General features: G+C 39.0%; 1 protein-coding gene and 1 pseudogene across 2 annotated transcripts in view; both read right to left on the reverse strand.

The window, feature by feature from the left end:
• Positions 1 to 1,163: 1,163 nt before the first annotated feature.
• LOC311499861 (adhesion G-protein coupled receptor F1-like) lies at positions 1,164 to 21,368 on the reverse strand (the record flags this gene model as incomplete). Its single annotated transcript, XM_084560999.1, has 2 exons — positions 1,164 to 1,275; positions 20,065 to 21,368. 2 exons carry the CDS (start codon positions 21,366 to 21,368, stop codon positions 1,164 to 1,166), a joined length of 1,416 nt encoding a protein of 471 aa, XP_084417125.1.
• A 3-nt stretch (positions 21,369 to 21,371) lies between these two features.
• The window catches only part of LOC311499862, a 6,676-nt pseudogene continuing 1,860 nt past the window's right edge, over positions 21,372 to 26,187 (reverse strand). Inside the window, exons 5-10 of the transcript XR_014699986.1 lie at positions 24,254 to 24,420; positions 23,937 to 24,156; positions 22,542 to 22,742; positions 22,271 to 22,399; positions 21,987 to 22,168; positions 21,372 to 21,711 (exon numbers count right to left, since the gene is read on the reverse strand). The product of XR_014699986.1 is annotated as an uncharacterized misc_RNA (transcript). The remainder of the gene's footprint in view (positions 21,712 to 21,986; positions 22,169 to 22,270; positions 22,400 to 22,541; positions 22,743 to 23,936; positions 24,157 to 24,253; positions 24,421 to 26,187) is intronic.

The raw sequence follows: 26,187 nt of genomic DNA on the forward strand, positions 1-26,187 counted from the left end.
TCACTCCAGCGTGTTGAATCAAGAGAAAAAGCTAGGCTAAATAAATAAAAACAATAAAGTAATGCAACAGCGTATTGTATTGACTGTTAATGTGCAGTTGATTGACTAAAACGCACCATGTCTTTTTTGAAAATGAAAGTACCATAGTATGTTTTCTGAGGATGTACTGTGAACAGTGATGTCTGCTCTCAATAATTAGAAATATCACTGGCATAATTATGACATATGCCAAGGGGAAGCACGCCAAAGGTTAGTTGCAAAAAAATGACCAGCAGGTGTCGCACTATGTGAACCTTTTCATCAATAGATTTGTTCTCTCAAAAAATATAAAGAGAAATATAGACATGTTGACAGCCACAACAAACAGAGACAGTGGGAATCATATGGAGCAACTGTTGTGCTGTAAAACTTTCCTTGACATCTCATCCAGATACTTTCAGTTAGAATCAAGCTCCCACTGGACTGTAGCCCCCACAGCTGTGATCACATGGACCCACTTGATAACAGGCAAAACACACTCACTGTAATTCTGCACACTGGTTAGAGATTCATCCTACCAGATATGGTCGAGTAAAAAGAACCTCCTAGTTTTCAGGTCTACTCAAGCAGGGTGACTATATATGTACTTAACCAAATCCCTGAGTAAGAAAAAAAAAATGATTTTGCACAATTATGCCTGTAGCTGCTATCCATGATGCTACCTGAAGTGATTATGAAATTCAGAGAGGAAATAAAATTGGTATGTGTAATAGGTATGTGTATCAAATAAAATATTAAATCAAATTTATTTGAGTCCATCTGTATGTTTGCCTGAGTTAAAACATATTTAAATATACAACTGACAAATATTCAAACAGTATTTTTTTATTAATTCAAAAGAGAATATCAGCGTAGAACACTGAATTAAGTGGCCCCACATGGAGCCTGACAAAACATATAAAAAAAACCACACAATATAAGAGAATAACGATATGTTCAGGCACTTGTCAGGCACAATTAGGACAGAACATGTCCACGGATCTTCAGGTGCAAAGAGGCATCACCCGAGCTCTAGGTCAACACAGTGAACAAATATACAAAACTGAACATGTCCTCTTTATGGAAGAGATCTTAAAAAGGTCAGTGCTGTTGAGAGTCCAGCCACCTCTGTGTAGACTGGCCGCTCATGCCTGCACTTGAGGCACTGGGAGGATGTGTTCCTCCACTCCTCGACACACAACTGACATCCCACCAGGCTCCAGCAGCAGGAGGAAAACATGGGCTGAGTCATTGTATCTTTAAAAAAAAAAAAAGACATGTAAATGGGAAATGTGCTGAAAATTACTGATTGATATTATGTACTGTATTTCTGAAACACTCAAAACTAAGATAAACACTGAGTCCACACCAGAAATAATTTAGAGAGGATTATGTTGTTATGTAAAATCAGGTACTGAGATCATAACTAAAGGTGGACAAAATTATATTTTGTAATTTGATATAATTGATAGTTAAATGTAAAACACATTTGAAGGTTAAAAAGTTAGAAAGTAAACTATTCTACAGCTAGTCTGTTCTACCAGACTCTGTAATAACACAGTACTGTTATTACAGAGTCTGGTAGAACAGGACTATCGACCATCGAATAGTCCTTTAACCCTTGTGTACTGTTAGAAAACACTACCCTTTCATACCGTCAGTGGCTGAAAACAGCCACTAACTTTTAACTGCTGTAAAAATATATCAGGTAAATATTTTTTTCAACTTTTTTTTGCATACATCTGTTAATCAACCTCAGTCCTCATCAAAACTACAAATTTAAAAAAAAAAACCATCAGGATTTTAACCCTTTCAATGCCAATTTAAAAAATAAAGTCACTGATTTTGGGTGGGGAAAAACACAAAATTACATATTTTCAATATACAAAATTATCGGAGACAGGATATTTTTTACCTGTTATGACAGCCTTGGATATGTGAAAGGTTAGTAACATCATTGACTTTGAAGCATATTTAATTTTTGTGCAGCATCAGATTTTCAATAAATCAGATGCTGCACAAAAATTAAATATTGTAGTTGTGTTTTGCATTGTTGTGTTTGCGGTTGTCATCATTTGTGTTGGGTTTGTGGTGGTTGTCACTGCAAATAAATCAGAGATCATTACCATCAATAGAAGCTCTTCTTGACTGATAAATATTTCAGTTCAATGATTACAGAATGTGTGGAACTGAGAACAAAGTAAAATGTTGTCCATAACAGTTGAAGTTGGTTGACCAAAAACATGAGGCTCCACTGTGGTGGAACTTGTAACAGTTTGGACGGTATATTCAGTGGAATTAGTGGGAGCTAGAGTAGAAACAGACATGATCAGATACTGTGTCACTGTTGAAGTGATACATCAGTAACAAGGACAGAACAGATTCAGTGATCAGTATGTATTGCTCTAATAATCAGCACAGAGATGTGCAATAATCAGTCAGTTAATAATAGTTGATGAACTAAAATGTGACTCACTTGCTCTTTTTTCTCTGGTATGAATAGAGGATCCTTTTGTATCATTTGATTCCTGGAAAAATCATCAGACTGTACAGATCAATAACTGTAAATAAATACTAATCATCAAATAAAAAGACAGAAGAATGTTTAGTGATCAACCCATCAGTTTCAGTATCTCATGGTATAAAACTGCGACCTCTGGTTTTAGTACTTATTAATTCTTCCTCTCACCTCAAAGAAGACATTCAGAGAGTCTCCATTTCCTTGAGTTGCCTGAATGCAGCATATAGTCAGAAGAATAACCACGTATCCTACAGCCTTTGGTAAAGCCATCCTGACTAGAGAGTAAATACAGTAAACACAATCACTTTTCATAGTTAGATCAAGTAGAAGACGTGCATTTATACACTGTACGGGTAACCTGTGAACATTTTTAAAGACAGATGCTCAAAACTACAAGCTGTTATGTGAGACTTTGCAGATTTACTGTTTGAAATGCTACCAGGAAGTCAACAAAGAAAAAATGTGCCACCTTCCTGATAAGCAATGTGAAAACCTGTGTTTGTTGTGGCATGTGACCATTGCATTCACATAATGTGTTCATGTTTATTATTCAGCACGGCAAGAGACAGCCAAGGCCAGTTTTAGGAATTATAGACTTTAAAAACATATAGCAGTGACAGCTACACACATGGAAGGACAAACTTGAACAAACTGCAGCTGCATCAAATTCAAGAGACAACAATGTTACATCATAGTAACATCAGATATGTCTTTTTCTCAGAGGAATTCTCAAAATGGTGTTGACTTACAACAGATATGGCCTAGGACTGAAATTGGAATGCTCGGTACAAGTCAAATTGACATTCTTTTTGGAACACTACAATACCGAAGCAGCAAAAAAATAAGTAAATAAATAATAGTATATTCTTGTACAGTGGTTCAGACAAACAATGTATCAATGAATCAATTGGGGATCTGTAGAAAGTCTATATTATATATAGACTGTAATATTTTGTCGTCTTTGGACAGAGGTAGGATTCTCTCAAAAAGTATAAGAGTTGTTGGTAAGTGGTACGGCATTACACAGATAAGACAGGGGGTTGTAACTCCTTTTCTTTCTGACTAATGATGAACCCTTGTGGCTTGAATAGCAACATGCCTACCTCCAGTAGTGTGTTCTTCACTTGGGTGTTGTGAAGGTTTTGTGAAATCACAGTGCGCTTGTACTGAGAGCTTCCAAATGCCACACTTGACATCAACTTTACCTTGATTGTTAAATACGTAATGAAAGAATTTTCCACACCTGTCCATGAAACAGTTTTTGAGTGTGTCAAGTTATTACCCTTGTCCCCTTGAAAAAGAAAGAGCTACTGTACATACTGAGGAGCTGTAATTCCTATAATTCTCAATCGTCCATCTTCATTGTATGACTGTAACTTAAAAACAATTGTCTTAAACTCAGAGAAACTAGTGTTCAAAAATGTCAGGAATATGGAAATACAAGGCACAATTCATCTCCTGTAATCCAGTCCCTACAGTGATGCATGGTGTCTTAGTATCATGCTAAGGAGGAATTTATCAACAGCAGGGACAGATATAAATACTAATATAAGACTAATATAAATTCAGCCAAATACGTCCCCACAGTGGAGGAAAGTCCTGGGGCTGGGGCAACGGTTCCCCTTTGAGCGGAACAATGAGCCAAAGTATATAGCCGCAACAATACTGGCTTGAGCGCAACAGCCTGGCTGTCTTTGTACGGCCATTAACCATGTAGAACTTTTATGCAGAAGTCTCCGGACGGTAGCTCACAGATCCTACAGTACCCATCACATTTAGCAGAGCTTGAGAGGGTCTGTGACGAAGGGTGGACTAAAATAACCAAGGAGATTTGCACAATACCTGTTCACCAGCAAGTATCCTATCAGCATTGAACTAAGGGTATGAATACTGTTGCAATCACATATTTCACTTTTGGATTTTGATTAATTTTAAATACAGTATATTCAAAAACATAAAGAAGAGAATGGACAGTGGTTTGTCTTTATGTATGTTTCAAAAATGTTATATTGGAGCTGAGAATAGATCTCAGCCCTGGCAGTGTACCAGCATACTGAAATGGAGCGCACCTCAGTCCCCCAGACATGAAAACCCATTGGTTAAGTTATTGACAGCCATCCAGCCAATCACAGCCATTTGACCAAACCCACTAGTCCCGGCCTCCTGGGAAAGTTAACAGTTACATGCTAACACGAAGCTGCCTGCTGTCACTCGCTGCTGCAGACAGCGAACAGAGCAGAGGTATGAAACGGTTATTTAACTAGTTAATAACGTAGAATTTTCTCTGTAATGAACTAAACTATGTCTTGCTTTGTGGCATGTCAGCTAATATTAAGTAAGCCAGGTGGCAAACAAAGTTAATGCAAGCCCAGTAAAGTTAATGGTAACTGACAGTTTTCTAGAGCCATCCACTGATATTCAACATTATCATTATTCTTTTTGTTGGGAATGCCAAAAAGGAAGAGGCAGCAGAAGATTGACTTCTTTTTCAAGTCAAGTTGTCATGTAAGTGGTTATGTGACAGGAGGGAAACAGAAAGCTAGCTGTCAGTCCATAAATGCACTAATTCAATTTTATAGTGTACATATTCTTGCATTAATGCCATGTAGGTGTTCATTTATGTAACTTAAAGCTGTTTGTTGGAGCTTAAAATCTTCTTTTCAATGAAGAAAATCCCCTACATCAACTCATCCATTTTGCTCTCAGAAAATAGAAAAGAACAGAAATGAAGACAATGAAATGCAATAAAACTATTAAAATCTTAAATGATAAGAGGAATAAAATAATATAGAGTACGATAAAGGCTAGGATGAAAGATTAGTTAAAACAGATTAGAACAACAAAATATATGTGAAAAAAAATAATAAAAAGCAGATAAAAGAACAACAAAAGAAAGGAATGTTTCCTCATCAAAATCAAGGCTGTAGAGGTTTGTTCTAAGTTTACATAAAATATTTCAACACTTCCATGTTCAGGAATATTAACATTGAGTTCTTTATGTAGGATGAGGATGGGAAGTCCGGGAGTCAGGACAAAGGAGAGCATGGAGAAGATGAGGGAGAGAACAGGAGAGAAGAGAGAGAGAACATAAGAGAAGAAGGGGAGAACGTGAGAGGAGAGGGAGGGAACACAGTGTTCTTGTCACTCACACTTGTTCTTTAATAAAACATAAATTAATGGTATGTGATTGCTTGTGAATATATATCTTGGGTTAAAGAGCGTTGTGCTATAATGTATTTTGAATGCAATATTATTTGCATATCCTCATGAAGAAAGTCCAGAAATGCATTGCATTAGTTTTGGAGACTGAAACAGGGGCCAAAGGTGGTTGAGGTGCTCATGTGCTACCCCTAGAACCCCCCACTTTTGAAATTGCTGCTTCACCCCTGGATCTCTGAAACAAATAATAAGTCAGCTTCTTTCGCCACATGATGGTGCTGCGGGAGCATTTTTTCAAGTAAATCTTTGCCACACTATGAATTCTGTTCTGTTCCAGTAGCTTGTAGTTTGTGTTGGATTCTAGACTGTGCAGATTAAATAAACACCTAACTATCCATTAGAATAGGAGAGAATTTTCAGAACATGTGATCATAGTTGTTAAAGAAGTTGATACTGAATTACATTTCCTCATGTTTAAATAAATTCTGGAGCTAATCTTATGTACAAATATTCAGACGTCTGATCTACAAGATAGGTACTAAGGAAATATAAAAATAGTATTGGAAATGTATGATCCATGCTTTTAATGAGTTCATTGGGGTTTTATACCTTTTACCATGCAATGCTGGACACACTGTGTGTACAGTACATCACAGTAGGTAGTATGCAAAATGTGATCGACTCTGTCCGTCCAAATAGTACACTAGAACATCCCTTGAGTTTCTTATGTAACTTATGTGCTTTCTCTGGGGGTTTTAGGCCGGGTTTTGTAAAGCATCTTCAGACAATTTGTATTATTATTAGGGCTGGGACTTTAACGCGTTAAATAAGATTAATTAATTACACAAAAATAACGCGTTAAACATTTTTTACGCATTTTAATCACACTTATTTTTGCACCGCGGAACGTTTCTCACTGGATGAGTTTCGGCGGACCGATTATACTGGAGCACCAACTAGCGTTCATTACTTCAGACAACAACAAACCACAGTGAACATGAACGAAGAAGCTGATGAGACCACTTTGGTTGGCCCCGTGGATGGGAAATATCCATATCCATTAATTTTTTTAATCGAGTCCCGGCCCTAATTATTATTGATGCTATTTAAATAAATTAATTGAATTAAATGATGGTTTACAAGAGCCTAGGATTTTTATTTGATTAATTACATTAATTTTGCATGTAGCTTTTGAAGTGATCTTTGTTGGCCTACTACTCCTGTAGAGGGTAACAGTCATCTTAAATCTCCTCCATTTGTTGTCTGTTAAGGTTCTCAGTCATCCAGGTCATGGTATCCAAAAAGTGTTTAAAAAAAGGCAACTGGACTTGTATAAACTTCTACTAGTCCAGTTGCCTGTTTTTAAACGCCTTTTGGATCCTCCATGTTCACTATCTGTCTGACCTTGGATTCCAATCTCTTTATACATGGTTTTGCGGCCGGATGAGCAACAGCAACTCTTTTTCTGAGCTCCACATCAAGCTCCTTTGTCCGTGCCACAACAAAAATAATTCACCGAACAATGCCTCATTACATTGATTGTAAACACTTCTGTATTAGTATTATTAGTAATAGTAAAATAAATAATAATAACCACTTATATAATGTATGAGTGAAATGTTAGTAAGAGTTTTACCTGTCATTGTCTTCTTGCCTCTGAAAAGGTTCTTGTCAGGAGGATGCAACAATTTTACTCCACTTCTCCAGATACTGGACACAAAGAGAGACTATCTGATAACTTCCTGGAATATTTTGTCTGACTCCCACACCCGTTTATTACTAAGTTAAACAAGTCACACACTGTTATACCCGTCTAAAGCCTCTGCATATTTTGTATACCGACATGCAAATTCTTCTCCCGTAACCGCTTATTCCTGTTAAGGGTCGCAGGGTTAACAGTCTGCTGGAGCCTATCCCAGCTGTCATCGGGCGAGAGGCAGGGTCCACCCTGGACAGGTTTCCAGTCTATTGCAGGGCTAACACAGAGAGACAGACAACCATTCACACTCACACCTACGGCCAATTTAGAATCACTAATTAACCTAATTCTTTGGACGGTGGGAGGAAGCCGGAGCACCTGGAGAGAACCCACACAGACACAGGGAGAACATGCAAACTCCACACAGAAAGACCCAGTCAGCCCATGGATTTGAACCCGGGACCTTCTCGCTGTGAGGCATCAGTGCTAACCACTTCGCCACTGTGTCGCCCCGACTTGCAAATTCTACATGTAAATTACTACTGCATGCCAATTTGTCATTCAAATAAATGTATTTTACAAATTCTTCTACCTATTCCCAGTAAATTCTCAATTGTTTTATGTTGCAACAACACTGGACTATAGATCCACACAATATCTTTTCCTTTTGTGTTTTAGATAAATGATTCCCTATGGTCATTATTGTTAATCATCAAAAGTGAATTGAAAAAGCAAAAGTAGTCCACATTCCAATGGCAAACTATGGGAAACTGGATTGTGTCCCATGGCAACAGTGGACTTCTCAACTATGATCTCGAAGGGAGAATATTTGCATAGTAAATGACAAGAGATGTGAACACTGCTATAAAAGTGACCCCAGTAAGCGGGATTATTAAACGGATAACGTTGGACCTACTGAAACTTCAAAACCCATCTAGATTAACATCAAAAGAACTGGGAGTTCAGTGTTCCAACAACCGCAAACAGAAACTGGTATCATAACTAGGACGACACGTTCGGGAGAGATACCATCATCCCTGACATCCGATATTGAGTACCAAGTCCCAATAGCAAACCCTTCCAAGGTCAACACAAGGGTGACTGACCTAAGATTTAAAGGAACAGTATGTAAGAAATGTATTTCAATTAATCATAAAATGGCCCTGATATGTCACTAGACATGAAGAAATCATGTTCATTTCAAATACTTATATCACTGACAACAGTGGTCCGGCCAGGATATTGTCATTTAAAAGTGAAAGTTGCAGCCCTCAACTGATGTTGATGTTGTCATGTTGTGTTTTGGCCTGAGGCGCCACCCTCAAGCTATCTACTAATCACGAAGTCAGTAGAGTTCTGTCTTCCGGGTTGCCAGCTCTGCTCTAGTTACCACAGCTGCAGCTACGAACGTGTCGGATAAAACATGTATAACGTTACTAAACCTAAAAGACGTCGTTATGAATCCGAAATACGTCGTGACAAAGTCCGGAATGGCATGGAATTGACCCTCGACTTTTGGATGCTATATTCTACCATGTTTGTTGGTATAGGCTAAAAGCCCCGTGCTTCCGTACATATAGACAGTGGATTTTCCATGGTCGCCCGTGCTAAATGCGTTCATAAAAAGCGCTATCGCACCACTAGCAGGGTATGAAAACAATCTATGTTCCGACTGAAATGTGGTATTACAGTACATCTTTACGAAATATTTGGCTAATCGCCATTAGTAAATTTTTGCGATACATAATTACTTCGCAAAACATCTCTCATGAAGCATAAACTTTATTAACAGAAAAAAAAACTTACTGTGTAGGACTCGTCACTTGCCATTGGAAGCTCCTTGTAGCAGCCTACGTTCCTGCTGGATCCTGCAGCTTAGCTGGCAACCTCGAGTCAGGGGGGAGGCTGAGGGGATACACCGTTCTACAGTATTTTGAAAGTGATTGCAGTACCAGTTTTGGCCACAATCCTACATACTGTTCCTTTAAGATCATAAGTAGGAAATGAACAGCTGCAATGGGTTGGATGGGGAAAGAAGTTGAAAGGCAAGATCAAGGCAAGACAGAGAAGTTAGCTGTGGAGTATATCAAGGAGATGATGGAGAGTAAGTAAATGGAAACTATTAAAATTACTTTTTAGAGAGTTTAATTGCAACTACAATAAAGGTTTTCATTCATCAACACACAATGCAAAGCAATTATACATTTCCGTTTTACAAATTAAAGGCATAGTTAGAGATAGAAAACACATTTTAGTCACATGTACATGTATGTAAACAAATGAAAAATGAAGATACATCACATATACCATGTGTAGAAAAAATATACATATAAAATATACATTTAAAGTGTCCTTATGTACCTTGGAATATGGGTATACGAGTACCTACGTCTTTGTGCAAGTCTGGTCTTAGAGTACAGAAAAAAACCTGTGCTGCTTTTTTATCAGTCCAACATTAAAAAAAATAAATCTGCTCTCACACATAAATAAAAACATATTAAACCTTTGATGGGGTCCACTTGGGACCTCATTGCTATATTCAGTATTGTTTTTACTTTTACATACTGCTGAGCAACAAGACATAGAGTAGAAGGCGTCCTTCTTGCTGCCAAGTCAAAATAGCAGCAGATGCTCCTTATTAAAACAAAAGGCCAATTCCAGACCCTATCTTTACCTGCTGGTATTATATTTAACCATCCAGGACCATTTATCATCATGACCTTGAAGAAATAAGTTCACTGATCTATGTCTAAGACATCCTCGTTTTGTCTCACTGATATGACTAGCAAACTAATCTGAAAGAAGTGGCAGTTTGTAGCCTACTGACTTTGTGGAAGTTTATTCATTCATTCATTCATTCATCTTCTGTACCCGCTTAATCCTGTTAAGGGTCACAGGGGTCTGCTGGAGCCTATGCCAGCTGTCACTGGTCGAGAGGTGGGATACACCCTAGACAGGTCGCCAGTCTATCGCAGGGCTAACACAGAGAGGCCGACAACCATTCACACTCAAACACACACCTACGGCGAATTTAGAATCACCAATTAACCTAATGAGCGTGTCTTTGGACGGTGGGAGGAAGCCGGAGTACCCGGAGAGAACCCGCCCAGAGAACATGCAAACTCCACACAGAAAGGCCTAGTCGGCCCATGGATTCAAACCCGGGACCTTCTCACTGTGAGGCATCAGTGCTCACCACCTCTCTCCTGTGCCGCCCCTGTTGAAGTTTAGTGAATTGAAATTATCTTATGAATAATGGACTCACCCAGTAATGGAGAGTGGACTCTTAAGGTATAGTTAATCACAGCCAGCGTGTGAATACATGCACACACATGTTTTAGTGGGCAGACTGACCAGAGCTGTCTCCAGATATTATCATGTATTGGTGAAAGAGACAGAGTCACTGGATGTTGGATGAGATGAAATGTTGTTGCCATCTGAAAACCAGGAAGAAAAAAACATGACTCAGTCTGTGGCAAAACAATAAGACAGCAGAAACAGTACTAAAACAAGAGACAGTCGGCAGTGTTTCCAATACAGGAGTGGATTTCAGTCTGGACCCGACTGTTGGATGGCCTGACCAACTGATTTATAAGCCTCTTGGACACCTAATACAAACTTTATTTTAGCGTTTTGAAATTCAGCCTTAGTTCTTTCTTAAAATGGCAGCTACAAATGTCTCCATAGTGTTTTGTTTGTTGGAATATATGACAATAATCACAGGTGTGTTTTTGCACCTCATTTCCCAGGGATACAAACAGTGTCATGTGTGAAACATAACAGTAGTATAATAGCACTTTGTCTTTTCTTGGTTTCTTGGGTCATAGTAATGTTTACTTGCTAGTATACTTCACACAGAGCTTGTTGTAAAGAGAGATGCAGGACCACAAACACATCACGCTGGCCAGGAGGTGTGCAGAAAAACAGGATGACTTTTATTCTCCATATTTCAAACAAAGGCAGTCGTTTAACAAAGACAAATGGGGTGCTGCTCTTCCCATAGCATACAAAAAAAACTAACCCAACTAAAAACCATTCTCAGCCTATATATACTCTGATAGGTCTTCTCTCCAGTTCAAATCAGCCTATCAGAGTAGATCTGTGAAGGGAGGACGGACATGATTAACAATAAAACCATAACTTCCTTGACTTGTTTGTCCCAACAAATACATATTAAACTCTGCAATATAAACAAAAAAAATACAGTACATTCAGCTCTAATCAACGAAAGGTACAATATGAACAATTTGACTTAATTAATTGAAAAATTTCCACCCATTTTATCTTCCAATCAAAACGATACCCGCCTCCTTTTACTTTCCATAAAAGGGTAGCTATAGAGGCGTGCTTCCTCTTTATGCCCATGCCCAGAAGCACAAAGGACTGGAACCAGGTGACAAACCACGTTGTCTGTCTTGCTAACTATTCTTTATTTCAGTTATTTTAAGAAAACATTTAACTAAGATGTCCATGCTCTATCCGTATCATCCAACATAGCAAATCAGATAAATTAAAATTATAAACGGTAAACAGTGAGGGAGTTGGCACTTCCTCACAGAGCTATTTTATTGACTCAACTCTGCATAGCCTCTCTGGCTTACAATTGTGTTATCCCATTAAGTGAAAGATAGTGACTGACTTTAAGGAAATTTATTGAAATGAAATTGTAGAGACTGTTACTGCTATACCTCTTTCTCGTCTCCAGTTCTGGAGAAGTCCAAGTTCACTTGAAGAGTTTGCAGCACTTGTGCTCTAAAACACAGGAAGCAGTAAATACAGGAGACACCACAACACTTGAAAAGTGACTACTGAGATATGATATATAAATACAAAATAATAATAATAATAATAAAAAAAAAAAAAAAACTTACTTTCATCCCACTTCTGAATGTTTGTGTCATAGCTGCTAATTCTGACCACACCTGTAAAGTTACATCTCAGAAATTAGTACACTGCTATACAACAAGCATCAAGCATGTATGTTTAAACTGTAAAGTTCAAAGTTGGGCATTGTTTGCATTGCTCTGGGTTCCTCTGGAGGATCCTCCTCACTTCTGCTGGGGTCACACTGAGGGGCTCTTCTCCTGGTAGAGGGGTGAGTCTGATGCTGGGGGAGGTGTCTGGGTCCTCAAAGCAATATGATGCACTTTATGCCCCTCCACATCCTCTGTGGATTGTTGACACACCATCAATAAAAGCTGAAAAATGTGACTTCATATTCATTTTTTTTTTCTTTAATTCCAAAAAAAAGACAACCCACAATTTTTACAAAATGTTCCCACTGATGGACCATGACCATCATTGTAGTAGTGTATGTATCCCAAATGATTATACTGTCACAAGGAATTTAGTGTGTATATAAAAGTACAGAGTATTATTGCAGTTGGTACTGCTTTGTTCTCTTTGTTCAATATACACAATACAATATAGAGACAGGCATTAATGACTGCTAAATTGGAACCTGCAGTAAGTCTAACAACGGATGGAATATAGATTCCTCTGTTGTCTTGGCTGGCCAATGTTCTTACTCCTGGACCTCAAGTTAATCCAAACTTCTGGCAATGACCACAAGTATGTGCCTCTCAGCTGTCTGCACAGATGCACTTTTGGGAAGATGTTTTTATTCTGAAGCTTCAGCATTTTAAAAGTTAAAAAAAAACAACAACAAAAAAACAACAATAACAACAAAACAAAAACAAATAAAACGGATGTATACGATATTTACTTGAATGAATAGTCATGCACTGTGAGCACTACATAGGCCAGTGCATAGTTTTTTGTCCAGATCACCACATCAGAAACAGCTGGAGAACTAGATCTTCTCAGACTGGCTGAGCAGATGCAGCTGTCTTGAAAACCTTCAAATTTACCGTTTGCCGTACAAATTGCTGTCTTTACGCCCACACCATTTGGTTTGCAGGATACTTCAACCTTTAGTTCCTTCCCCAAATTCTTCAATGTAGCACATAAACCCTAGAGAGAAATAGGCAGGTTTTGTAATCACAGGAACATGTGTGGAATGGAATTGTACTAAATGCTTTCTTGAGTTATGGGAAAACGTTGTTTTATTAAAAACTGGATGGGTTTGTGATTGACAGGTAAATTTCCTTTCCTGGTTTGTACAATCACCAGGGATCGGAAACTGGCAGGTGACCAATTTCCTTGTGCATAAACAACACAAAGCACAAAACTCAACCTAGACAGTACGGTGCATACAGCCACATACTGTATCACCAATAGTTTTCACAACAACTGCTTTAACATTCAGTAATACACAGGATAAGATGTTATAATCCCTTGTGCCAAAATCCCAGGCAAAACACATTTAGACGCCCTGTTCAGCTAAGAGACCCTACCAAACCTATGGTCATATAAAATGAAAATTAACCTATAATCTACATAAACTAAGTAAAAGCTGCTGGCTTGTAAGCCCATTGAGCAGCATAGTTCAGACATTGTAAAACATAAACTAACTAAACGCTGCTGGCTTGTATGGCCCGCTCAGCAGCTAACCATAGCTACCACATAACATGAAGACAACAGCAGTATGCTGTATTAAAAGGGAAATGATGCCCTAATAGCTGATTTGCCTTTTGTTTGTTTCAGATTTATCTGCAACAGGGAAGTCCAGAAACGTCACCTTGTAAGGACTGTTGACAGAGCAGTCCAGTGATAGAATTCTATCATCACATTTCACTTTCTCTGAAAGTGAAGGGTCCATTGGATTTCTCTCACTCCATACGTATTCACTGATCAGGCGTAACATTAAAACCACTGAAAAGAGAAGTAAATAACATTGACCATCTTGTGACAATACAATGTTCTGCTGGGAAGCTTTTGGACCTGGCATTCATGTGGATGTTACTACCACACCAGACCAGGAGCTCCCACCTCCATCCAAGTTGTTACAGCTACTAAAGCCGGACTATTGAATTAGCGGCCCAGGCCGTTCCGCCCCTGAGGAATTTTGTACCGGCCCTTCCAGTGTAGTGTAGTTATCCCCTGACAGCGGGAATCCCGCTCGCCTCATTGGTCGAGGTACTGTTGTTCGCGAAGAAGATACCGGAAGACAACAAAGCAACAACTTTTCCTCACACAGTTTCTGTTTACACGTTTTTTCATTGCACTATTGCAAGAATAATGCTCTGCTTTCTATTGTTTCATATTAATGTACACGGTTTTAAATTAAGCAGGACAGGTTTCTATTAATTTTGTATTAAAAATAAATTGTTGAATTATAATTTGTTTTGCACGTGTTCATATCACTCAAAAATGTGCATCTAATTCAATTCAGGTTCAAGTCAAACAGTTAAAAAATAATTTCACACACAGAAAAAAGGGCTAAACAAAATTCACCAAGCCGGGAAGGGTGAGCGCAATCGGGTTGGCTGGCCCTGCCAGTGAGGTGTCCCTTTATTTTTTAGGGAGTTGGCAACCCTATGTGCATATGTTGTTCTGCATTTACAAACTAGAATACGTTGACTCCTTCAGTATGTTGTTGTAATTTCTTTATTTGTTACCGTGATTACTTTCATTCTCTGGCCCCTGAGTTTGTTTCAGATTCATGAGCCGGACCCAATTAACTGAACAGCCCTGTACTAAAGTTTCATTTTTTTGTCTTTTTTTTTTTAAATTATTTTTGTGGTCATCTCTGTATTAATATGATCTATGAAAGCTGGCTGAGATTTGTTTTTGTTTGTGCCAATCTGTCGTACCTTGTGGTGGTTGAGTTGGCACTGGTGTGCTTCCTGTGAAAGTGAATACATTTAAATCAGTTGCACTTTTAATTTTCTAAGACATCATAAGACCTATTTAAGATGAATCTCAAGAAGCAAATAATGTTTCCCTACTGCAGCTAAAGACTGTGTTGTATTTTATCCATGCAAATCCAAACATTAGTAATTTGTAACAGTATGTCTACATGTTGTCAACAAACCTCAGAGTTACTGCACATACTTCCAAACCATCAGATGATGCTATACAATGTATTTAGAATGTGAGGAACAAGCCATCATCCATTGATCTTTCTGTGACACTATTTTTCTTCAGGCTCTGATTAGAAGAACAAGAACATGCCTTTTTTTACACTCCAGACATCGATGCTCTTTTGTTCTATGAGTCATATTCGCATAACATGTAGGCTGTGGATGCATACATATCATCATCTACTGGCCAGAACAGGCAGTTGCCCCAGAAACAAAATTACTCTAATAAATGACTTCAAACATTTACTGATAAATCTTCCTGAATGAAAATCAGGATCATCACTGACAAATATATCTGCACATTTTATTTCCCTTTGCTAACTAACTAAACTATGAAGAAAAATAATTAGGTAGTTTGGCCTCATTGCAGCAAAGTGACAAACAATGAATAAATACTGGTGTTGGACAAATACAAAATGCTACACTGTAAAATTGCTCACTTAGGTTAAGCTTGAAACAAGTAACATTGTTTTATGAATGTAACCAACTGTGGTGAGTAATAATAACGTCACACGGTGCATTTTAGCACTACGCTGTTATCAGCTGTGTCAGAGGAAGCATTAAGGAAAAGCTTCCTGCATTTATTAAATTATTTATTATTTATCATTGTGTGTGAGGGTAAGAGGATGTGATCTGATGTTAGAATTATCCCCATACACACAGGAAGGATTAATAAAGTATTCAGATTCTGATTCTGACTCTAAGCCGTACTTGATTGCCACATCATCTACAACAAACGTGCTTGCCATAGTTAAACTGATGACGCACAAATTTACCTAGTACTCTCATCGATCCTATAGAACCATTATGCAAAGCCACCAACCAAACAGATCTGGATGACGAATCTTGCAACTGAAACAAGGGAAAAAAAACTTTTTGTTTTGTTAAGATGACCAGGTTAAGAGGATTGGTGTTTTATTTGACTCCCAAGTTTTAATGGTGCGAATTATATTGTTGATGTGCAAGAGCAATATACTGTAACCCTGAATGACCTCTCAGATTACTGGTGGTGTCCACTGCTTCCTCATTTTACCCAAATTAAAACAAGGAAGTGATGGTTTCAGGAATTCCCTAACTACTTTAAATCTGTGACGTGTTATATTCTTTGACAGACTGATCCAAGTGAGCAATCACCTGCTTCACTATTTACCCTGCAGCTGCCTTGAAACCTCTGCCTGCTTGGGTTCAAAGCAAAACCAAAAGCTTGAAAATCTGCCATCAGGCCTCTATCCAACCTTGACAGACAGCATTGTTTATAGGAGGGAGCGGCTGATTGCCCTGTGTGGCGCTGTGGTGTTCCCTCGGGACGGACAGGATCCCCCCCGGAGATGCTTCGTGGGACCCGCCGTGGATGCAGAGCAGGAAAATAACATCGAGAAGAGAAGAGACGCTTCACTTCTCAGCGCTGTTGTCCCCTCCGTTACCATGGGCAACGTGAGATCGCTGCCGTATAAGACGTTCGAACTGGCCACACTCTGCAGGCTCTGTGGTGGCGTCGGCCATCCTGTGTGGAATGGTCTGCTGGAGCAGTGGCATCGCAGAGAGGGAAAGGAAGAAGCTGGATAAGATCATCAGGACGTCCAGCTCTGTCCTGGGCTGCCCCTTGGACTCGGTGGGGGAGGTGGGTGACGGGGGAGTTCTGGCTGAACTGTCCTCCATGCTGGACGATGGGTCCCGCCTCCCTCCATGGTGACCTGACAGGACTGAGGAGCAGCTTCAGTGGCAGACTGCTTCACCCTCGATGTGTGAAGGAAAGATGCAGAGGGTCTTTCCTTCTTGCTGCTGTTAGGCTCCACAACGAGCACTCCTAATATGTGCAATATTATTACACCTTATGGTGTAATAACACCAGTCTGTGCAATATGTCTATTATCTCTTCTATCTCTGACATTTCTGCAATGCTGTTGCAAACTGCAATTTCCCCATTGTGGGACAAATAAAGGTTTTCTTATTATTATTATTATTAGCAAGTTATGTGAAGGAGGAATCCCACAAAGTCCAATGGCTTCTCAAAGGGTTTAATTATAACCAACATACAAAGAAAGAAATGATACATGTCTGCTTTACAAATTCAAAACATAATGAAGAATAGATATACTACACATTATATATATATATACACTCACCGGCCACTTTATTAGGTACACCTTGCTAGTACCGGGTTGGACCCCCTTTTGCCTTCAGAACTGCTTTAATCCTTCGTGGCATAGATTCAACAAGGTACTGGAAACATTCCTCAGAGAGTTTGGTCCATATTGACATGATAGCATCACGCAGTTGCTGCAGATTTGTCGGCTGCACATCCATGATGCGAATCTCCCGTTCCACCACATCCCAAAGGTGCTCTATTGGATTGAGATCTGGTGAGTGTGGAGGCCATTTGAGTACAGTGAACTCATTGTCATGTTCAAGAAACCAGTCTGAGATGATTCGCGCTTTATGACATGGCGCGTTATCCTGCTGGAAGTAGCCATCAGAAGATGGGTACACTGTGGTCATAAAGGGATGGACATGGTCAGCAACAATACTCAGGTAGGCTGTGGCGTTGACACGATGCTCAATTGGTACTAATGGGCCCAAAGTGTGCCAAGAAAATATCCCCCACACCATTACACCACCACCACCAGCCTGAACCGTTGATACAAGGCAGGATGGATCCATGCTTTCATGTTGTTGATGCCAAATTCTGACCCTACCATCCGAATGTCGCAGCAGAAATCGAGACTCATCAGACCAGGCAACGTTTTTCCAACCTTCTATTGTCCAATTTTGGTGAGCCTGTGCGAATTGTAGCCTCAGTTTCCTGTTCTTAGCTGACAGGAGTGGCATCCGGTGTGGTCTTCTGCTGCTGTAGCCCATCCGCCTCAAGGTTCGACGTGTTGTGCGTTCAGAGATGCTCTTCTGCATACCTCGGTTGTAACGAGTGGTTATTTGAGTTACTGTTGCCTTTCTATCAGCTCGAACCAGTCTGGCCATTCTCCTCTGACCTCTGGCATCAACAAGGAATTTGCGCCCACAGAACTGCCGCTCACTGGATATTTTCTCTTTTTCGGACCATTCTCTCTAAACCCTAGAGATGGTTGTGCGTGAAAATCCCAGTAGATCAGCAGTTTCTTAAATACTCAGACCAGCTCGTCTGACACCAACAACCATGCCACGTTCAAAGTCACTTAAATCACCTTTCTTCCCCATTCTGATGCTCGGTTTGAACTGCAGTAGATCATCTTGCCCATGTCTACATGCCTAAATGCATTGAGTTGCTGCCATGTGATTGGCTGATTAGAAATTTAAGTTAACGAGCAGTTGGACAGGTGTACCTAATAAAGTGGCCGGTGAGTGTATATATACACACACACACATATAAATAAACATATTGTAACTGGTAACATGCAATAGACCAAATAAACAGCAGAACAAATGAAGACATGCTAATAAAATAATTCATAAAGATATGTCAGGAACAAACATATTACGTTAAAGTAGCAACAGAGTCTCCTTGATATATATGTGTGTGTGTGCGTGCGTGCGTGCGTGTATGTGTGTGTGTGTATATACATAAAAAAGTAATTGCTCGCACCTATACCTGCTGAATTAAATCTGACTGAAAGAATCATCCAGGAACATTTATCATTCTGATGCCACACTGTGAGTAAACAAGATCACTGAGCTGTGTTAGACAGCCTTGCCTTGCCTAACTGATTTGAGTTGCTAAGTAAACCAAAAGAAGAGCCAGTATGTGTTGTGCAGTTTTTCTTGTATTTACTCCCACAATGTATTTTATCACAGACTGTGCACAAGTACACACACACAAATGTTGTAAAGGGCAACTAGAATATTATACATCTAATATAATGTAGCAAGTGGAGGAGTCTTGTATTGTATTAAGCAGGTTTGCTTAGTTAGTTGTTATTCTGACTGACTAGAAGAGAGAGAGTCACTAGATGATGGACCAGATGACACATTGTTGCCATCAGAAAACTGACAACAACATGACTCAGTCTGTGGCAAAACAGTAAAACAGCAGATACTGTACTAAAACAAGAGAAGAATGAAAACTTTCACCGCAAATATCTCCATATTCTCAACAATCACAGGCGTGTTTTTGAACCTCATTTCCCAGAGATCCAAACAGTGTCATGTGTGACATTGTCATTCAGACTCTGTCTCGCCACTTTCTCATCCAAACCCACTCTACTTGTAGAGATTCCAGCGCTGGTACTCTACAACAAAATGAAGCGTAAACACGATTCAATGCTTTCAATATTTCAAAGCAACCAATTAGCTGGAAAAAAATATTATTCAGAAAACTGTTTTTACCTTCGTCCCACTGTTGTGTAGTTGTTGCTAATTCTGACCACACCTGTAAAGTTACATCTCAGAAATTAGCACACTGCTATACAACAAGCATCAAGCATTTATTTTTAGAAAATTTTAGATTTTAGAAAAAGTTTTTAGAAAACTGTGAAGTTCAAAGTTGGGAATCACTTTTAATTATGCTGATTAAAATGTATATTGAGACAGACATACCTTTTTGTCCAGCAGTGTTCCAAACACCAATATGAAGAAACCCTTTATAAAGAAACAAAGAGTAATGTCAGCTATAAGGGATTCAGTGATAACTGACAAGCCAACAAATAATGTAGGTAGTACAATATAATATGCAGATCAGCTTTATTAAATACTGAATTAGTACCTGCAGCGAATTGAACGTTGCAAATGCAAAATGAAATCCTTTGTTGTCTGGGTTGGCCATGGTTCCAACTCCCAGGCCCCAAGTTAATCCAAAACATGGTGTGAGCACAACCAAACTCCTGGCAATAACCATAATCATGTGCCTCTCAGTTGCTTGGGCAGCACTCCGTCCTACCTTTCTCCTCAACATTTTGTATATCACCACAAGAAGGATTACGAGGTTTATCAACACTATTGACAGCACAGGTGTCACGAATGTCAGTAGAGCCTTGGACTTGTACCAGTTCAGCCAGCAGGACCCGATTCTTTGGTATTCATTTCTGGGTGCAGTTACAGCTATAGTGAGGGTTGCAATGATGATGGGTGCCCCATAGCCTAGAGAGAATCCAATAGCCAACATAGATGTTTGAGACAAACCCCCTTCAAAGACAGCGACCGTACGGTAGAGCAACAGCAGACCTGATGCTAACATCCAGAAGAAGAGGGCTAAGTAGAAGAAATGGATAAAAAATGTAGCTGCAGTGCATGCTGGGCTGTTTGTCTCCTTTGTGTCTGAAATGAATGCTGCAATAATAAACCAAACGTCTGCAATCAGAAGAGACACTGCAATGTTAACAATGGAAACATGACGCAAGTAAGACGTGTTGTTCTTTCTTATTTTTTTCCATACGACAGATTCAATGATGAGACATATGAACAAGGAACCTATGGATATGCCAACTCCAATGTAGGTTATATAGTCCAAGACAGGGTCACTGAAACTGTTGGGTGACATAAGGATAGAGAAGGAGGTCAGATGGTTGCAGTTGCAGGTGACACTTCTGTTGACACTGAATACCAATTCACAGCCCTGGTCATCCCATCCTCCAAGACCATCAAAGAAGCTGAAGTTCCAGAAAACACACTGAGGATTGTCCAGAGTGTCCTTTATGACATCAAATGTGAGTGAGATGTTATTGACGGTGCCACTGGATTGAACTAGTACAACCCTGGTATTGATAATATTGAGGGATGAATTGTCTTCATCTCTTGCAGGAAGTACATTATCCATAGAGGAGAATGTTATAACAGTGATTGACTTATTTCCTCCATCAGACTCTGGTATGTCTATCTCAACTGAAGAATTGAAGTCAGCACTGAAAGTGTCTGTGAATGTAGTTTTGTTCAAGAGAATAAAAGGAGTATCAATGTCAAAAGTGTCATTGGTAAGGCCCCTTGTTACAGTCTCAAGAGACTGCAACAATAATGAGCTGACACTTTCAGCTGTGGGGATGTTACTTCTTGTTAATGACATGTTTCTGGTATCATTGGTGTTCATTAATTTCCATGACTTTCTGGCCTCGTCTGTGGTGAGAACACCTACAGTTAACAGCACATCCTAAATTGAAAGAAAAGAAGGTATTAAATCTTAAAACATTACTATTTACAACATTTAAACCTTGGCAGACTAAGTCACTTACCTCCATTGAAGTTCTGCTTACTAAGATATTTAATGATGATGACGCGTTGGCTACATTTCTGAGTATTTCAACAATGGACCTGATGGTCGCAGGAGATTCAGTCACTTTCTGAGTGGAAGTGACAGTGATGTTGCTGAGCTCGTCCAAGAATTCTAGCAGTGAATTGTTATTTAAGAACTGTGAAAGTAGAAAATTAAGATTTATGGGTTATCTCAAGGATCCAGTTTAAGTTTGAAAACCAAGACCTTCAACCAAAATGTCTAGCTAGGCAATGTCATGTTTACCTAGACATTTTGAATCATTTACCCATTTATTGAACACTGTATTATTAAAAATGTTGCTTTTCTTTGGTAACAATAAAACAAAATGCTCAAAGGGAAAAACTATGGCTGAAGGAAGGCAGCTACTAATGCCATCATTTGTTGATGTAAACAATTGGAGAACTAGATCACCTCAGACTGCTCAAAGAGCTCCTGGACAAGTTGAAGGACGCAGTTGTCTTGGCGATCTTCAAATTTACCATTTTCCTTACAAACTGCTGTCTTTTCTCCCACCTTGTCTGGTTCGCATGGTGCAACAGCCTTGAAACCTTCAGTTGCATTTCCAAATTCATCATCAAACAAACACACAAATTCTAGAGGGAAAAAGGAGGTTTTCATGTCAGTGCTTGTAGTTACAGGAAAACATATCTGGATCTGAATTATATTTGGATTGGAACATTTGGATCAGCACTCACCGTCGTTTGAAAATGTCAGTGTTATTTCTGTTTTAAATGATGGGTAATCCGTTGATTGACAAATGAGCTTCCTTTCCTGGTTTGTTGTACAATTGTCAGGGACTGGAAATTGATGGGTGATGTTAATTCCTGTGAACAAAAAAATAAAAAATTCAATATAGACACTGGTAGAGTGTATGATATTATCATAAAAAGTTGACATGAGAGATACTTTAATAGGTACATGATTTTAACTGATAGCTGATTTGCCTTTTGTTTGTGTCAGATTTACCTGCATCTGACAAGTTCAGAAACTCAACCTCGTAGGGACTGTTGACAGAGCACTCCACTGATACAGTTCCACCCCCACACTTCACATTTGCGCTGAGTGGTTTCACTTGGATTACGGGTGTCTCTCTGAAGGTGAAGGATCCATTGGACTTCTCTCGAAACACTGAACCATCTTTCCGTATCAGCTTACATTCATAAAGTCCTGAAATCAATGATCATCATCGTCATATGACGTCAGTGTTACTGAAACAACAGCATGGCCATTTTTTTTCACTAGGTTGTTGGAATACCGTTGGTCGTTCTTTTACAGTTCAATTAAATTCAATTCGGTTTACACACTTGGAGAGTTATACTTTTAACACTACTGCCATAAATCAGTAATGTCCACTAAAAGCCAGTTTTAGTCTAGATGGCCAGTCTGCTACTACAGCAATTTAATCCATACATAAACGAACCTGTAAATGACACTTTGCTCTGTTTAGAAGTTTGTAAATGCCCTTGCTTTCATATAGCACTTTTCTACCTATTGGCACTCAAAGAGCTTTACAGTCACAGACACATCTACCCATTCGCTCACACAAGCACACACACATTCACACATCAGTGCCACGCACTGGGAGCAAAGTGTCTTGCTCAAGGACACTTCGGCATGTGGCACATTCCGGGGATCGAACCGCTACCTCTCTGGTTCGTGGACAACCTGCTCTACCTACTGAGCCACAGCCGCTGTGCCGTCCTTAGACTTTAATATCACAGATAACAGAGATGGAAATTATTTACCTTATCCAGCAATAACTTATTTGGAAAAAGGTATTGCATTATTATTGTTGCTATGGCTTTCCATTGTCTTTTAATTGGATTTATATTGAGAGAATTAGTCATTGTCGGCTTGTTAAAGGTATGTCTCCTGAGAAAGAAGTGCATTTCTAGTATTTCCCTGACAGTAATAAAAATAATTTCTGTTGACTGTTGATTTTTTTTAACATAACACTGACATTAGCTTTTACTGCAAAAACACTGACTGGAGTACTTTTGTCTTTTGTTTGTCTGGTCTACCTGTTTCAGTGGTGTTATCTGTGTCATTCTAAAAAATAAAAAAATAAAAAATGCCGAACTTATTTATCAGTTGTTGCCACAGAATGCAATGTCTGCAAGTCCTACTGGAGTCTACTGATGCTTTTGCAGGGAAAAAAATAATTTCTCTGCCAATGTACTGCAACCTGTAGATTTTTTTTACTATTTACGTTTCACTGTGCAAGACTGGTGCAAAAAAGTAATGGTTACCACAAGCTATATGTAAAAAATATTTCAGTATTATAATTTACTTAGTCAAATAGACTTAAATTTTGTCTAGGTCTAAGGCAAACATTGTAATCACATTCAATCTGTACCTTACCAATGTCAGTTCTGAAAAATCTTGAGACAGTTAGTGTTGCTGATTCCGTTCTGTCTCGAAAAGCTGTGTTCTCTGTCTTCAAGTATGAGACTGCCATTACGTGTCCACTCAGCAGTCCAGTCTGTACCAAAATTGAGTCCTGCTGGTGGAGGGCCACACGTTACAGTCACACTATGTTCAAAGAATACTTCTTTTGGATCAAACTTCAAGAATGCTGTACCTGGATGGACAAAGAAAGTCAGACAGTTACAGCTAAACCATCCAACACAAAGATTATATACATGAAAATAATCAAAAAACATACAAAACTGTCTTACTGTCAAATATCACAGAGTAATTTCCAGTCAGCTCTGTAAATAATCCAGATTTAAGTGCTGCAATTTCTGTGTCTTGAAAAGATGCAGCACTGACAGTAAAGGTAGCAATGGTGCTTCCGCTCCTGTAATACAGAATTGAATACCAATAACAATCCAAAAAGCAGGTATAATGTCAGTAATTTAGGGCCACATCCAGTGTTGTGGGTAACGCGTTACAAAGTAACGTGTTAGAGTACTCTAATTACTTTTTTCGTGTAACTTGTAACTTAACGCATTAGTTTCGTGCATTAAGTAATCAGTAGCTTCGTTATTTTTTTAAAAAAGTAATCCGTTACTTTAAGAATTTCTCCGGATAAGGAAAGAAAAATTCCGTCTGCAGCCTGCTTTTTGTCAGACAGTACTGTGCCACCTGCAGATGTGTCAGCGGAGGCGCAGTGCTGTGATGATGCGTCTGTGCCCTGCTGACCTACATTACCTGCATGTATGTGTGTGTGTGTGTGTGTGTGTGAGTGTTTTTGAACCGCCAGCAAGATGGCAGAGAGGACAGCTTTTGAATCGTGGAAGTACGCACATTATTTTCAATTCGCTAGCGAAAAGGACAAGAACAGCATAACGGTAAAATGCACACTCTGCGTTGGTGAAAAGCTTCTGTCGACCACAAAAAATTCCACTTCCAATTTAAAAAAAAACGTCTTGTATCCAAGCACCACTCTATCACCCTGGTATTATTATCCTGCAGAGTTAATTTGGTTGGATGAATGACGTTATTCATTGTCAGGACTTCTCGGTGCATTTTAAAGGAGGCTGTGTGTCGCTGAGTTGCAGCATGTGCAAGGCACTGCAAACGGCTTTTAATGTTTGGTAACGCATGAGTACGCTAACGCGTTACTTTTATTCATAGGTAACGCTGTAACGTAACAGATTACTTTTAATTGATGGTAACGTAGTAACCTAACTAACTACTTTCCAAAGTAACTATACCCAACACTGGCCACATCACATCTGATCTGGAACCATAGTGTCGTCCTCTCAGTCACTGCCTAGAGAAAGCGTTTAGACCAGGATTTTGGATAACACTAACTTTAAAATATCTTACTGAGGCCTCAAGACTTGTCACATTTCTATTTAACATTAAACTTAAAGGTGCAGTGTGTAGGTTGCAACCAACAGAGTGCCCCTCAATCACATCTTCCTTTCCGTGTGTAGAAGAAACTAACGCTTTAACATAAAAAAGTTGAAGGCCAACTTTGTAATTACTGATGATAATACACCAATGAAAATATAAATGTAATAAAATAACACTACATTTCCTCAATCCTACGTACATTGCAATTATGGTTGAAAAGAATCCAAAATTCGATTCCAAAACTCAAACAACTAAAAATGTACTTACTTAAATGAGATTAACGTCACTGAATGTAAAGTTGAGATGTGCTTCTTACATTGGTTTTGAATCTGTTTGAGAGACATATCAAACCAGAATTAATAAAGATCACATTCATTAGATTAACATTGTGATATCACTGAATGACACAGACAGAAAAAGAAGCCTTAACACTTACTGCTTTATTAATGTCTCGGAAAACTTTACCGCTTGGGTCATTGTATGACGAGTTGAAATCCATGTTCAGGGTGAAGCTAAAGTTCCTCCTTTCAGAAATATATGCCTGTGTCAATGTTTTTGCTGTGTGTTGTGCTGTTGTCAAGAGTGTTGTTGTGCTTGGCATTGTTGTACGTGGAGTTACTGTGTTTGGTATTGGTGTCATTTGTGTTGTGATTGCGCATTGTTGTCGTCATTTGTGTGTTTGCGGTAGTCATCAGTGGTGTTGTTGTGCTTAAGGAAGACGTCTTGGGTGTTGTTGTAGTTGTGTTTTGCATTGTTGTGTTTGAGTTTGTCATGATTGTCATGATCACTTGTATTGTTGTGTTTGCAG

Source organism: Chelon labrosus (genome assembly GCF_963514085.1).
Source record: "Chelon labrosus genome assembly, chromosome: 14".
NCBI lineage: Eukaryota > Metazoa > Chordata > Actinopteri > Mugiliformes > Mugilidae > Chelon > Chelon labrosus.